Source organism: Mus caroli, unplaced genomic scaffold, assembly GCF_978045245.1.
Source record: "Mus caroli unplaced genomic scaffold, Mus_caroli_1 scaffold_6, whole genome shotgun sequence".
NCBI classification, from domain to species: domain Eukaryota; kingdom Metazoa; phylum Chordata; class Mammalia; order Rodentia; family Muridae; genus Mus; species Mus caroli.
In genome coordinates, this window is record NW_028227261.1 from 19,589,320 (window position 1) to 19,603,138 (window position 13,819).

The following is a 13,819-nucleotide window of genomic DNA, read 5'->3' on the forward strand; positions in this document are numbered from 1 at the left end:
AGGTAGCTCAACTACTGTTTGCAACCCAATACCAAGAGAAATGATGCCACCCTGGCACATGTATATGCAGAAGCTTAAAGGGCTGGAGAGAGAGAGAGAGAGAGAGAGAGAGAGAGAGAGAGAGAGAGAGAGAGAGAGAGAGAGAGAGCGCACACAGCAACTAAGTGTACTGTTTCCTTTTCCAAAAGGCCTGAGTTCAATTCCCAGGGACCACATAGTGGCTCACAACCATCTATCCTGGGATCTGATGCCCTGTCGTAGCATGCAGGTATATATACAGATCGAGTTCTCATCTACACACAAAAAATGAATGGATCTTTAAATAGTACCCACTGTTTTTGATTAGGGCTGGAGCTCCCAGCACCCATGACAGGCAGCTCACAAATGCCAGGACCTCCAGGTCCTTGGGGTCCAATGTTCTCTTCTGGTCTCTGCAGTTACTGCACTCATACAACATGTACAAATCCATACATACGCATGTTTTTAAAAGTCTTATATAAATAAAATTTTAAAGCTATATTTTGTATGTAGAACTAACACCTGCCACCTTAAATGTGTTTTAAGTCAGTTTCCTTTATTGGTTTTTGAACTTTACTTCCTTTTGCCCCTCTTTGAAACAATCTCACTATGTAGCCCTGGCTGTCTCCGCTGGAATTCATGGCATGTGCCCTTATTTGGGGACACAGGCAGGCTTTCCTGAAGTTTAGGCTCTCCTGAACGAGACAGCCTCCACACCCAGCACTGCTGCTCGAGATTAGTCACAGAGTCGCTATTGTGCTTGGATGTCTCAGCCTTGTTACACAATGATAATCTGAATGTTCTTCTGATTCAAATGCCATAAGTATCTGCATTATTTTTAAGAGGATTGTTAACACGACAGAGAAAAAGTCTTCGTAAGATGCAAACCACAATAGTATCTCATTTAGTAACAGTGCTGCACTTTTAAATACATAGAGAACTCCGGGGGAAAAATACGGACTAAAGTACCATAAACACAGACTGTCTGGGTCAGATACAGACCTAACTGAGGTTGATAAGCTTAAAAGCATTTCCAACTCAATGTTCTAAAGGCATTCCTTACACCAACCATGAGTCAAGGACTCAAAATGGCAGTGCCAAGTGGACATTAGGATGAAAGTTCAAATCCTCGTGAATACTGTCAAAGGTACCAAGAAAGGACACAGAACAGATGGCAGGATCTCATATGTTTCAGCAAACATTAAAACAAAACAAAAACAAAAGCAGGCCAGATAAGGAATGAGACATGGTTTAACCGAGTGGCACTAAACATAGGAACAGCAGGGACGGTCGCTGCAGCAGAGTGAGGACAGTTACTCACACATGATCTCCTACACAGGCTCCAGCCCAAAGAGCTCTGCTGAGCTAGCCAGTTAGCCAAACGCTGCCTGGATATTGGGATCAGACTCACATTCCTCAGGCAGCTTGTGTGGGTAAGGACCCTTTCCAGGGTTGGAAATAACAAGTGAACAATTTAACCCCCACTTGGATATAAAAACACACCAGAACAAATGCCCTTGGGAACCAGGAACTGATATAAAATGATGGAAGGTCATGGAATGAAGGCCCGGGAAGACAGAACAGGTGTTAACATGCAGATGACGCAACCCCAGCACGCATGTAAAAGACAGGTGATACAGAGTGGCAGTGCACATCTGCAACCTCAGTGGTGGCGGTGGGGGCAGACACACCATCCTGAAAGCCTGCTGCCAGCCTGGGTAGCTGAAACAGCAAGCCCCACCCACGTACCACAGGAGACCCTGTCTCAAAAAACAAGGTCATCTGTGATGGAGGGGGACACTAGACATGGTCCTTGGTCTGCCCACAGGCATGTACCTTGTGCACATGTGCACCATACATCTATATACCTCATATGAAGAAGATTCACACAATGCATATTTGAGGATAGTCATTTACAAAAACTACTGCAAACACCAATGAGTAAGCCTCAGAGTGTAACCTGCAAGCGAGACCAACTGGCACACATCTCCTCACCCACTTTAAGTTCCCAGGGGAAAAAGCCACCCTGTGTTAAAAAGGTTATACAAGGCAAACTGATTGAGCTTCTGTGAAGAGAGGAAGCTGAGGGTCTCAGGTGAAAGCCAACCTATCCTGGGCTCTCTTTAGCACCATTACCAAGCCATTCGTTGGCCACCTCTGTGCTTGACATAACTTCTTTGTCATCATTAGGGAATTCTTTTGGGGCGTGCTAACGATCCCTATCTTCTACTAATCCAAGGGACTAGAATACTATCAGATTGTCTGTGAGGCCAGAAGACAAGATTCCCCTGTCTGCCTATAACCCCTAAAATCTCCATGGGTGTATTTAAAAAGTGATATTCTTTTGTTCTTTTACTAAAAAAATGTCACAGAACTGTGAGGAAGTTAGAGTGGGGGCATTTGAAGAAACCCAAATCTGAGTTCTTGGGCCTCGCTCACTCACTGTTAGCTCTAAAATAAACTTTACAAAATTGATATATTTATCAAACATATATGCCAGAAGAGGGTATCAGATCCCATTACAGATGGGTGTGAGCCACCATGTGGTTGCTGGCAGATGAACTCAAGACTTCTAGAAGAGCAGCCAGTGCTCTTTCCTCTGAGCCATCTCTCCAGTTCTAGAATAAACTCTTACATTGAGGTGAGAGCTTTAGTTTGCACTGATATTATAAATGGTAACTTTAAAAGTATCCTTTAAAAAATATATAGTACTTTATAGTGCTAGTTTCAGCTTTGTGGGGAGCACTTTGCTAACTAAGGCACCTCCCCTCTTTCCCAAAATGACACTCTAAAATTTCATGTCTATTTTCACTCTTTTCTTAGAGATACAGCTTGTTCTCAACTCATATGCCTTGCTTAGCATCAACTATTGGATAACAACGAACAATGTGCTGGTAGCAAAACCTGAGAAGACACACTGCCCGGAGGGCCCACCGCCCGGAGAGCCCACCGCCTGGGGAGCCCTTGCTCTGTACTTTCCACGGATGATTTAGGAGCTCCATCATGCAACTCAGAGAGCACAGCCATGCCATGTAAGGAAGAACCAATGGTCACCACGATCCCTCTGATCTACAGAGGAGGGAGTGGACCGAACCTGCAGCCTAGCACAGTGTGGCAGGTACCCAGTGCAGACCCACCGGTGAATGGCGATGCCACTCTGTGTGTATGATAACCCACAAGTAAGTTTCTAACACTACACTTCTGGAGATGCCATTTGCCTGTATTTTGACTTCATGGCCTATAGTAAATAAGAGCAAACCAAGGACAACATCACCACAGACATAGCTTTAAAAAAAGATGCAGCCCTTCCCTACAGGTAAGCGAGTCAGGGGTGAGAGAGACAGCGCTTATGGAGGGCAGCCCGGGGCTGGGCTTAGTTCCAGAATTGGCAATCCATGCCCGTTTTGCACTTTGTAAATCTATAGAAACAAAGAGAGGATTAGCTGAGAGCCACTGGAATCTCTAGGATACCATGACATCCCAGAACACTACCCAAAACTGGCTCTATAGCAATAGAATGTGCCGGTCAACTTCACCCGAGACGGTTAACCAAGAGCAGACCAAGCCGCTGTGGTCAGACAGTGCTCATCCCTTTGCTGTAACACTCCCATGGGTATGAGCACGGAGGACAGCGTTTGCCTCTTCTACTTCTTCATCACAGGACTCAGCATAGAGAAGCCGTTCCTTGTGCTTAGACACAGTATCTTAACCACAGCTTCCTAACTGACTGGGCTGTGGTAGGGAACTGGCACTTACAGGCACACCTCTTCCACCAGGCGTTTGCCTTGGAAAATCTGCAAAGGCTGGGGTGAAGTCAGGTCCTCGAGGCAAAATGCGAGGATCCAGGGTCCGCATTGACAATCTGGGCTGGTTGATCTGCATGAAGAAGCACAGAAGAACTTGACGCACACGTGTGCCAGTGCATTCAGTGCCACTGATGCGGTGCACTGATGAGGTGAGTACTGATTCTCACTCAGGAAACTAGCCCCTGAGCTGCTGGGATGTGAGGGGCCGCCAGGAACGATTAGGCCTGTGCAGTAAGTACTTTAACCACCACCCAGCCCCACTCCCCTATGCACTACATAATAAACAAGCCCGTACGTACTGCACTAACTTTTATTGCGCACCGTATAAACCACCTGTACAGAGGAAGGGTGATGGGGACAGAGGGATGGTTCCGTGTCAAGAGCTCTTGCTGCTCTTGAAGAGGACTTGAGGTTCCATTACCTACATGGCAACTCAACATATATGTGACTTCAGTCCGAGGGGATCTGACAGCTCCTTTTTGCCTCTATGGACACTAGGCTCATATGTGATACACAGACATACATGCTGGCAAAGATTCATACACATAAAATAATAAATACGCATTAAAAACTCAAAAGAGACTCGCCGGGCTCGGTGGCGCATGCCTTTAATCCCAGCACTCGGGAGGCAGAGGCAGGAGGATTTCTGAGTTCGAGGCCAACCTGGTCTACAGAGTGAGTTTCAGGACAGCCAGGGCTATACAAAGAAACCCTGTCTCGAAAAACCAACCAACCAACCAACCAACCAAACCACCTCAAAAGAGAAGGCTTTAAGTCTATGCAAAGGACTGGGGACTTTTTCTTTTCTTTTTCTCTTTCTCTTTCTCTTTTTCTTTCTCTCTCTCTCTCTCTCTCTCTCTCTTTCTTTCAGTTTTTCGAGACAGGGTTTCTCTGTATAGCCCTGGCTGTCCTGGAACTCACTCTGTAGACCAGGCTGGCCTCGAACTCAGAAATCCTCCTGCCTCTGCCCCCCGAGTGCTGGGATTAAAGGCATGTGCCACCACCGCCCGGGACTGGGGACTTTAATAATCACTATTGGGACTTGAATAACTACTGGGAAAGTTTTGAGATAAACAATATCTGAATTATGTTGTCTGCTACTAAGTCTCATCATCTAACACCTCCCGCTCTGGTTCCCGACCCTCCTGGCTGCTGCTCTAACTCCCTATGTTCAGAGCCAGGGATGCTCTGTGAACGCAGCCTTGCTTCCTCCAACTCCCAGCAAGCTCACTGAGTCAGAAGAGAGCCCCAGGAAGCACGTACACTAATCTATTTTAAAAACCGTCACCCAGGGCTAAAGAGCAGGCTGGGCAGGAAGGTTAACTTATTCTTGGAGGGCACCAGGGGTTTCAGTGCCTGGCATCAACATGACGGCTCAACTATCTTCAACTCCAGAGCTCCAGGGGATGGGACACCCATTTCTGACCTCCTTGGACACTGTATTTATACACACAGGCAAAACCCTCATACATAATGAAATAAGACCTCAAAGAAAGAACTTCTAACATTCTGGGCCCAGCCAATTCTTAAGCATTACATATTTTAATGCCTGTGATCTGACACTTCCTAAGAGCTGCCTGCTCTGCACCTGTCTGTACTCAACACTCAGATCACACGGCTTACCTTGTCAAGGACCACATCGCTGATGGGAGGCAGGCCTTCTGGTTTTTGGATACAGGCGGGCATAAACTGGATGTCCAGTAGGAACTCCCGGTCATACTGCTTCTTGCCTTCTGTATCTGCAGGCTTCCAGGACTCTAAAAGAACAGCATGAGCAGAAACCATTTGCCCAAGCCTGCCTCAATATTTACTTTACCTCTTCAAGGAAACAAAGAAGCAAACGCAAAGTGTCAGGAGCCATCTAGGATAGGCTAAGGCTAATAGTGGCCTTCCCGGAGGTGGACCACTGTTTTTGCATTGTCTGTAATGGGTAAGCTCTATGAGGCAACGGTCCAAAGAGGCTTCTCAGGATTGCTTCTTGTAGCTAATATGTCTTTCCTGTCATTACTAAAATAATATAATAATTCCTGGGTATTAGCCCACCCTATTGAGTAGATTTCCTGCAGATTAACATAAAGAGGAACTTTCATGAATTAATTCAGTTTAGATGAATTAATAATTTTATAGAATTCTCAATTTGATTCAAACAATCTTGGTTTTAGTTGTTTTGCTAAAAAGACGTAACAAAGATATAATCAAGCACAGAATCGCCCACTGCTCATAACATTAAGTAAGGGCTGTATATTAAGAAATAAAATCAGCATTCATATTCCAATAAAAGGAGACTAGCCTTGGGATAACTTTGGTTTTTTTTTTTTTTTTTAAAAAGATCTATTTATTTATTATAAGTACACTGTAACTGTTTTCAGTTACACCGAAAGAGGGCACTGATCTCATTACAGATGGTTGTGTGCCGCTGTGTGGTTGCTGGGATTTGAACTCAGAACCTCTGGAAGAGCAGTCAGTGCTCTTAACCACTGAGGCAATTCTCCAGCTCTTGCTCCAGTCCTGCTAGCTCTGCCCCACTCACTCTGGCCTGCTCGCTGTAGCTGTGTTCAGACACCCCAGAAGAGAGCATCATATCTCATTACAGGTGGTTGTGAGCCACTATGTGGTTGTTGGGATTTGAACCCAGGACCTTCAGAAGAGCAGTCAGTGCTCTTAACTGCTGAGCCATCTCTTCAGTCCCTGTAATAACTCTGTGTACAAGGAAAAGCATGAAGTTTGTATTAAGGGAAGAGTATGAGGTCCAAAGATGAAGCCACAGGTGTGCACCATGGTAAGACAAGGCCATGTGGAAATGCTGCTCTGAACTTATAACAAGCACATAGAACGAAACACTGCTCTAAACTTATAACAAGCACATAGAATGAAACACTGCTCTGAACTTAATGTCAACATCCTTTCGGAACTCCCATTTTGTGTGACATTTTATCCATGAGGTAATTTTCTAAGAACTTTTACCTATAAAAAGGCTAGAGAAGAGAAATACAGATGATGGTTTGGCTTGGGGGGCTCTGAGCCATCAATCCATCTACACATCCATGCACCCACCCAATTGTAGTGATGTAGCCACTTTCTGCTTCATCCAATGGGTGGGTTTCCTGTGTGACTCTCTTTCTTCTCTGGTTCACAAGGAGTTAACTAGCCTGGTCTGCAATAGGGCTCTTGGCGAGCTGTCTGCTAGACAGCATGTGTTCATCTCCAAGGCCAGTGGTTCTCAGCCACAGAATAAGCTAGAGTGTCACATCTCCAGAAGCTAACAAGCATCCAGTTCAGTCAGAGAAAGCTAGAAGGCCAGAGATCACCAGCCATTGGCCTTCATTCAATATAGTGCCTGATCTCAGCTCATTCCCCTAAGGCCAGGTAGGGTCCCTGCATCAAAGTTAGCACAGGCATCCTGACAGCTGATAAAGAATAGATTCCAAATGTCTACATATGAGGACTGGAAGGAAGGTGTAGGCAGCACTGTCTCCACACCCTCCTCAGAGCCTGTGGCCAGGCTCACTTTTGTTTGTTTTCCAAGACAGAGTTTCCCTGTGTAGCTTTGGGTGTCCTGGAATGAGCTCTGTAGACAAGGTTGGCCTTGGGCATACAGAGATCCTCCTGCCTCTGCCTCCCTACCGCTGGGATCCATCACCACCCTGCCATCCAGGCTCTCAAGGACATACAAGGACTGTGAAGCCAGGAAGGCTGCAGAAATAAGAAACCAGACAAGATTTTAGCTTCAGGGGAAACAAGGTCAGCCGCGTGGTTGTTCATAGGGAAATGCTACTTTAAAGAAAAAACCGAAAGTAATAAAAAATAGTTTATTTCAGACAATGAAAGTCTAGTCAGTTAGATGGAGGACTTTCATCTCTGCGGTCAGTCTAATTTGAAGAGACTAAGTGGATCCTAGAGAGGAAGCCTAACCTGTGGCCTTACATTTTGGAAACAGGATTTTTACCTTGGAGCTCAGCTTCAGAGCACTAGGGTCACAGTGTGGACCACCAGGGTGGCCCTAGCTCCTATTTTTATTACAAATTTTGAACTAGCATTTTGTCACAAGAATTTGGCTTGCCTCTGTTTGTGTTGTATCAACTATTTAACCTCACTTCTATTTTTAAAAATGTCAGCTTAAAAAAACAAAAACAAAAACAAAAACAAAAACAAAAAAAAACCCCACCTTATTTATTTTATGTTTCAGTGCTCTAGCTGCGTGTACACCCCCACGCCAGAATAGGGCACCAGATCTCATTACAGATGGTTGTGAACCACCATGTGGTTGCTTTGATATTGAACTCAGTGCCTCTGGAAGAACAACCAGTGCTCCCAACCACTGAGCCACCTCCCCAGCTCCTCAGCTATGTACTGAGAGCAGTGGCTGCAGAGGCCCGGAGCAGCGCATGGATCCCTGGAGCCAGACTTACAGGCACTTGTAAGCTGTTTGAGGGGGAGGCTGGGAACCAGACTCTAGTCTACTGCATGGATAGTATGTGCTTTTAAGGGCAGAGCCATTTCTCAAGACACCCCAGCCATACTTTTATTACAGAAAATTTATATGTGAAATTCATAGCCCCAATCATGTCCTGGTAGCAGGCTGGACCCTGTGTTCTTAGGGTTTCTACCCCAAGAAACTCTCTTAATATTATGAAGATGTTCTCAAACCAACCCTGTCATACGTATTTATTAGAAAGTAGAATACTTATTGGGGTTTAGGATTTAAACTATCCCTTTCCCGATGTTACTGCTACACAAGGATTACAAGGTCAAAGGAAATCAGATGGCCACTAGATAGCTGGACCCTGTCACTTGGCAATGACAGCACTGTCATCATAATTATGAAGAAAAGGCTGGCGGTCACTACCAGTGTTTAGTGATCTGCTGGGAGACACTGCTCCTACTGTGTAAAAAAGAAGTTTTTATATAAGACTGTTTTGCTTAACAGTTACTACATTCGATGTGCAATAAGAAGGCAACACTATGACTTAGACAAGCTCATCAACTGAAGGTAGCAGTGCTTACACGACATGCCAGGCCCAGTGGCACACAACTGGAATCCCAGGTCTTCTGGAGGCTGAGGCACAAGGATTTCAGGTCAAGGTCAGCCTGGGTACAGAGTGGGTTTTGTTGAAAAGTCAAACAGGGCTGTGACACAGCTCAGAAGAAGCATTTGAAATTAAACCAAAATTTAGAAAATTAGTAATTCAATGTGGGAAGTATAGGTTAGGGGTTCCCCAATATTCCTGACTACAAAAACATTTCAGAGAGGATTCAGGCAGCGACAGGATGGATCAGGGTGAATTGTCTACAGTTATGAAATTGGCTGTAACAGTTCCTCTGTAGGCTGAGGCAGGGGAACTGACACGCTGGGCCACTCAGTGAGACAATGACTTCTGATAGAAGACTCAGGGCTACACCTCTCTTCCTACAGGAAATCGTAGAAATGTTGTTTCATTGCTATTCTTTAAGCAGGGTACCACTGCTTAATGCTCTGTAATTTAACAGCCCCAAAATGGAATTAAATTACCAGTTTGAAGCCCCCTGGCCTGGATTATCTCCAGTCTAGCACTTTTACATTCAAAGTCTGCCTTATGAACATTACTTTCCACTGGTACAGGAAAAACACTTTCCACTGAGCCCAAAGATCATATCCAAGGAGTCACAGCTGGACATACTGACAGTATGGCCCTCCATGGCAGTCCATAGCAATCATGGCTTGTGGAACCAGCAGTCCGAGATTTGGGTTCTGAAGTGCTGGAGACAGAGCTCCGTCCCACCAGGTCAGGGAGCAAAGGCATCCGTGGTGTCTTAGCTATGCAACCCTCTGATCTCACTAATCCTGCGTAACTCCTCACTGTGAGGTGCACCCACGCTACCTGCTGGTCCTTACACATGTTCAGTCACTAACAGGGGAAAGACAAAAGCCCTGAATCCAGAGCAAGGGGAGGCCTGTCTTCAGGTCGCTGGATGCAACTACAACACCCTGTAGACCAAAGTGAAGACGACAGACTTGTCTTACTCAATTCTTTCTTTTTCCTTTTGACTTTTTGATTCGCTATTTTCTTTATTTACATTTCAAATGCTATTTCATTTTCCAGCTACCCCCTCCAAAAGCCCCTATCCCATGAGGGTGTTCCCCCACCCACCTACCCACTCCGCCTCCCGCCCTGGCATTCCCCTAAACTGGGGCATCGAGCCTTCACAGGACCAAGGGCCTCTTCTCCCATTGTGCCCGACAAGGCCATCCTCTGCTACAGATGTGGCTGGAGCCATGGGTCCCTCCCTCCAGGTGTACTCTTTGGTTGGTGGTTTAGTCCCTGTCAGCTGGGGGTGGTGGCAGCTCTGGTTGGTTGATATTGTTGTTCTTCCTATGGGGTTGTAAACCCTGAATTCTAACAACCTGCTCTGCAGATTCCTATTGGCTGCTGTGCTGGGGCAGTGACAGTTTTGATAGGACTCTAGATTTATTAGTCAGCAAGTCCACCTTGGGTTAGCCTACCTGTCCTGTAGTCCTTACCTTATGGGAAGCTCCTGCCATCAGGGTTTCTCTGTGAAGAATTTCGTTAAGACCACACGGGAAACAGAGAAGGCACACAGGAAGCCAGGGACAGCTCGCTTACCTGCTTTAAATGGGAAGGTGACCCCATCAGCAGAGCTGTCAGTAGAGCCTGAGTTGCCATCTCCTCCTTCCCCCTCAGAAGCACTCTCAGCGCCATTGCGCACAGGCTCAGCCTCTTCTCCATTTCCTTCCTCAGCTTTCACTCTCTTCAGGGCAGAGGGGTCTCTCTCAAACGGAAACCCTTGGCTCATCTTCTCTTGCTCAGGCTCCAGGACACTGTCAACTGCAAGCTCTTCTTCGGCTTTAGGCTAGAGTGTAAGGAAAGATGGACCTCACATTACAACATAAATATTGTATACTGTATGCAATATACACAGCAAAGCATGCCACTCAAGATGACAGTGTCTGCACTCAGCACATGGCAAGAGAACAACAAGTTTTAAATCATTTCCCCGCCTGCCACGGGACACAGGGTTCAGACAGCTACTGGAAGGCACTCACCTGTGACTAATGGAGTCTCAATGTAGCCAAGGTTAGCATGAAAACACTGCCCTGTCTTGCAAGGTTTCTTTGTGTAATCCCGGCTGCCCTAGAACTCAACTGTGTAGACCACCAGGCTGGAACTCATGGATCCATCTACCTCTCGCTACTATTCACACGCAGCAAAGGACGGCTAGTTCTTGAAAGAAGATGGCCAAGAAGTGAGTGTGTAGTCCTGCTCAGAACCCTAAGCCATCATGACCTTGCCACACAGCTGGTCAGCAAGCAAGAGGCGCTAGACGACAGAGGCCTGCAGGCCTCCAGCTTTGAAACAGAGTTTTGGGGAATTAAAGAATTAAACGTCTTACGATGATAATCATATTCTACTTTACAAGGAGACCACAGTTCCTCTTTGCATTAATCTATTAACTTGTCTGAAACATGACCGTGTATGAGGAACACACATAAACCACTTACTGTCTCTTGGAGGAGCCTATCTTATAGGTCAAGAGACACGGAATCACCTCCTAGCTATGTGGGATGTTGAAGGCCTGGGTGTGCGTCTGCTGAAGGGGACACTCTGAAGACAAGCCTACCCAACCAGCACCCATGGGACATCAATGGCACTTGAGCATTTTAATGTGGAGCAGGGGAGACAGAATGCGCTAATGCAACAGAACACTATGCTCCACAGTCTTGTGCCAAAGTCTGTCCCACACAGAGCAAGCGTGACCTCACCTGATTTATGACACAATTTTGTAATCTCAAACATGTCTTCTTTAACATGTAAAAATACTAGCAATGTGTTCCTACAATACATCAGATAACAAGACACACACACACACGTGCACACACACGCGCACGCACACACGCGCTATCAAAAAAGAAAAACAAGGCAACCGTTATAGAGCTAACAGGTGGAAGAATTCAAGTTCAAAGCATGCTATGACCAAGCGACATATAAGAGGAAGAAAGATGGAAAATCCGCTAATATTTAATGGAAGAAACCACTCAGGTCAAGAATTTCAGCCCGAGGGAGGAGGAGCAGAAGGGTTAGAAGTTCGAGTCTGGGCTGGACAGACTGGTCACATGCAATCTGCTTCTATACAAGCCGAGGACCAACGCAGCAAAGTCAAAGCTGACACAGCAGACAGGCAGGGCGTGGCCATGAGCAGAGGCGCTTACTGCAAAACTTGATTTGCTCTTCAGATGACAAGGTAGGAGGAGAAAAGAACCAAATCCTACTGAAAGATCCTCGTATGTGTATACAACACACACACACACACACACACACACACACACACGAAATTCAAGGCCATCCTAGGCTACATAGCAAATTTTCTAAAATCAGTAGCAGATAAGCATGTATAGCCACTTGAGGACTAGCCTGGGATACATGAGACATTGTCTCAAATTAAAAAAAAAAGGCAAGCAAAACCTTCAAATGCTGACATCAAATTCCAAGAAAAAAGCCTAGAAATATAAATATATGATATATGTATATGTATTAAGAAAAGTAGGCCACTTTCAACATTTGGTAAAAGAAGACTGGGTAAAGCCGCTGAGAGGCTGGCCTGCGTTTCCTGGACCCAGCATCCAGGATGCTCTGAGTAAGCTGACAAGGACTGGAGCTGCGCTTTTCTATTCAGAGCAGATGGTTGAGGACAGTTTTTCTTGACTTCACAGAGTTCAGCAGGCAGGACCATGGTACCTCAGGACACCCAGAAGAGCCAAAGCCCCTACAGCACTAAAGAGCTAAGCACATCACAGTTCTTAAAATCCTTCCTTCAGACCTTGCAAAATGTGTGGGTAAAAGCCATTTCCTAAAACCAGCAGCAGGGAACCAACAGGGAAAGAAAGAAAGGTGACACTTGGAAACACAGGCTGCCTGTGGGGAACACAGCCACAATGTAGCCACACAGAATCACTGAGGAGAGACACACAATGCCACAAGACTCAACCCAATAAAAACTCAACAAGCAAAACGGAGTTCATGAAGTCTACGAACAGTGCTAACTCAACTGTTTATTCCCAATTCAGATGCAGCAGGGCTGAATTGCATCACTGCGCATTCAAAGCCAGTATGGTCTACTGAGACAATTCCAATGCAGCCAGGGCTACAAAATGAAGCCTTTTCTAAGAAAGGGAGAGAGAAAAAATAAACCAGACAAAATAACAGCATTATGGGCCGGGCAGAGACGGTGCATCCTCTTAATCCCAGCACTGGGGAGGCAGAGGCGGGCAGATAGATCTCTATGAGTTCAAGGCCAGCCTGGCCCACAACGTGAGTTCTAGGATAGCCAAGGCTATAAAAGAAACCTGGGAGGGTGGAGGATGGGGTGGAAGGGAGGAAAGGCTGCTCTTCCAGAGGACCAGGTTCAATTCCCAGCACCCTCATGGCAGCTCACACCTGTCTGCAACCTCAGCCCTCATGGCAGCTCACACCTGTCTGCAACCTCAGCTCTCATTGCAGCTCACACCTGTCTGCAACCTCAGCTCTCATGGCAGCTCACACCTGTCTGCAACCTCAGCCCTCATGGCAGCTCACACCTGTCTGCAACCTCAGCCCTCATGGCAGCTCACACCTGTCTGCAACCTCAGCCCTCATGGCAGCTCACACCTGTCTGCAACCTCAGCCCTCATGGCAGCTCACACCTGTCTGCAACCTCAGCCCTCATTGCAGCTCACACCTGTCTGCAACCTCAGCTCTCATGGCAGCTCACACCTGTCTGCAACCTCAGCCCTCATGGCAGCTCACACCTGTCTGCAACCTCAGCCCTCATGGCAGCTCACACCTGTCTGCAACCTCAGCCCTCATGGCAGCTCACACCTGTCTGCAACCTCAGCCCTCATGGCAGCTCACACCTGTCTGCAACCTCAGCCCTCATGGCAGCTCACACCTGTCTGCAACCTCAGCCCTCATGGCAGCTCACACCTGTCTGCAACCTCAGCCCTCATGGCAGCTCACACCTGT

At 46.5% G+C, this 13,819-nt stretch overlaps 1 protein-coding gene across 30 annotated transcripts in view; it reads right to left on the reverse strand.

The window, feature by feature from the left end:
* Nucleotides 1-13,819, reverse strand: part of Eif4g3 (eukaryotic translation initiation factor 4 gamma 3) — a 212,567-nt gene that overhangs the window by 42,822 nt on the left and 155,926 nt on the right. For all 30 annotated transcript variants that reach the window (XM_085838779.1, XM_085838778.1, XM_085838802.1 and 27 more), the window contains 3 exons: nucleotides 10,427-10,673; nucleotides 5,448-5,581; nucleotides 3,775-3,894 (listed from right to left, as the gene is read on the reverse strand). In XM_085838779.1, coding sequence (XP_085694905.1) covers nucleotides 3,775-3,894; nucleotides 5,448-5,581; nucleotides 10,427-10,673 — 501 coding nt within the window. The remainder of the gene's footprint in view (nucleotides 1-3,774; nucleotides 3,895-5,447; nucleotides 5,582-10,426; nucleotides 10,674-13,819) is intronic.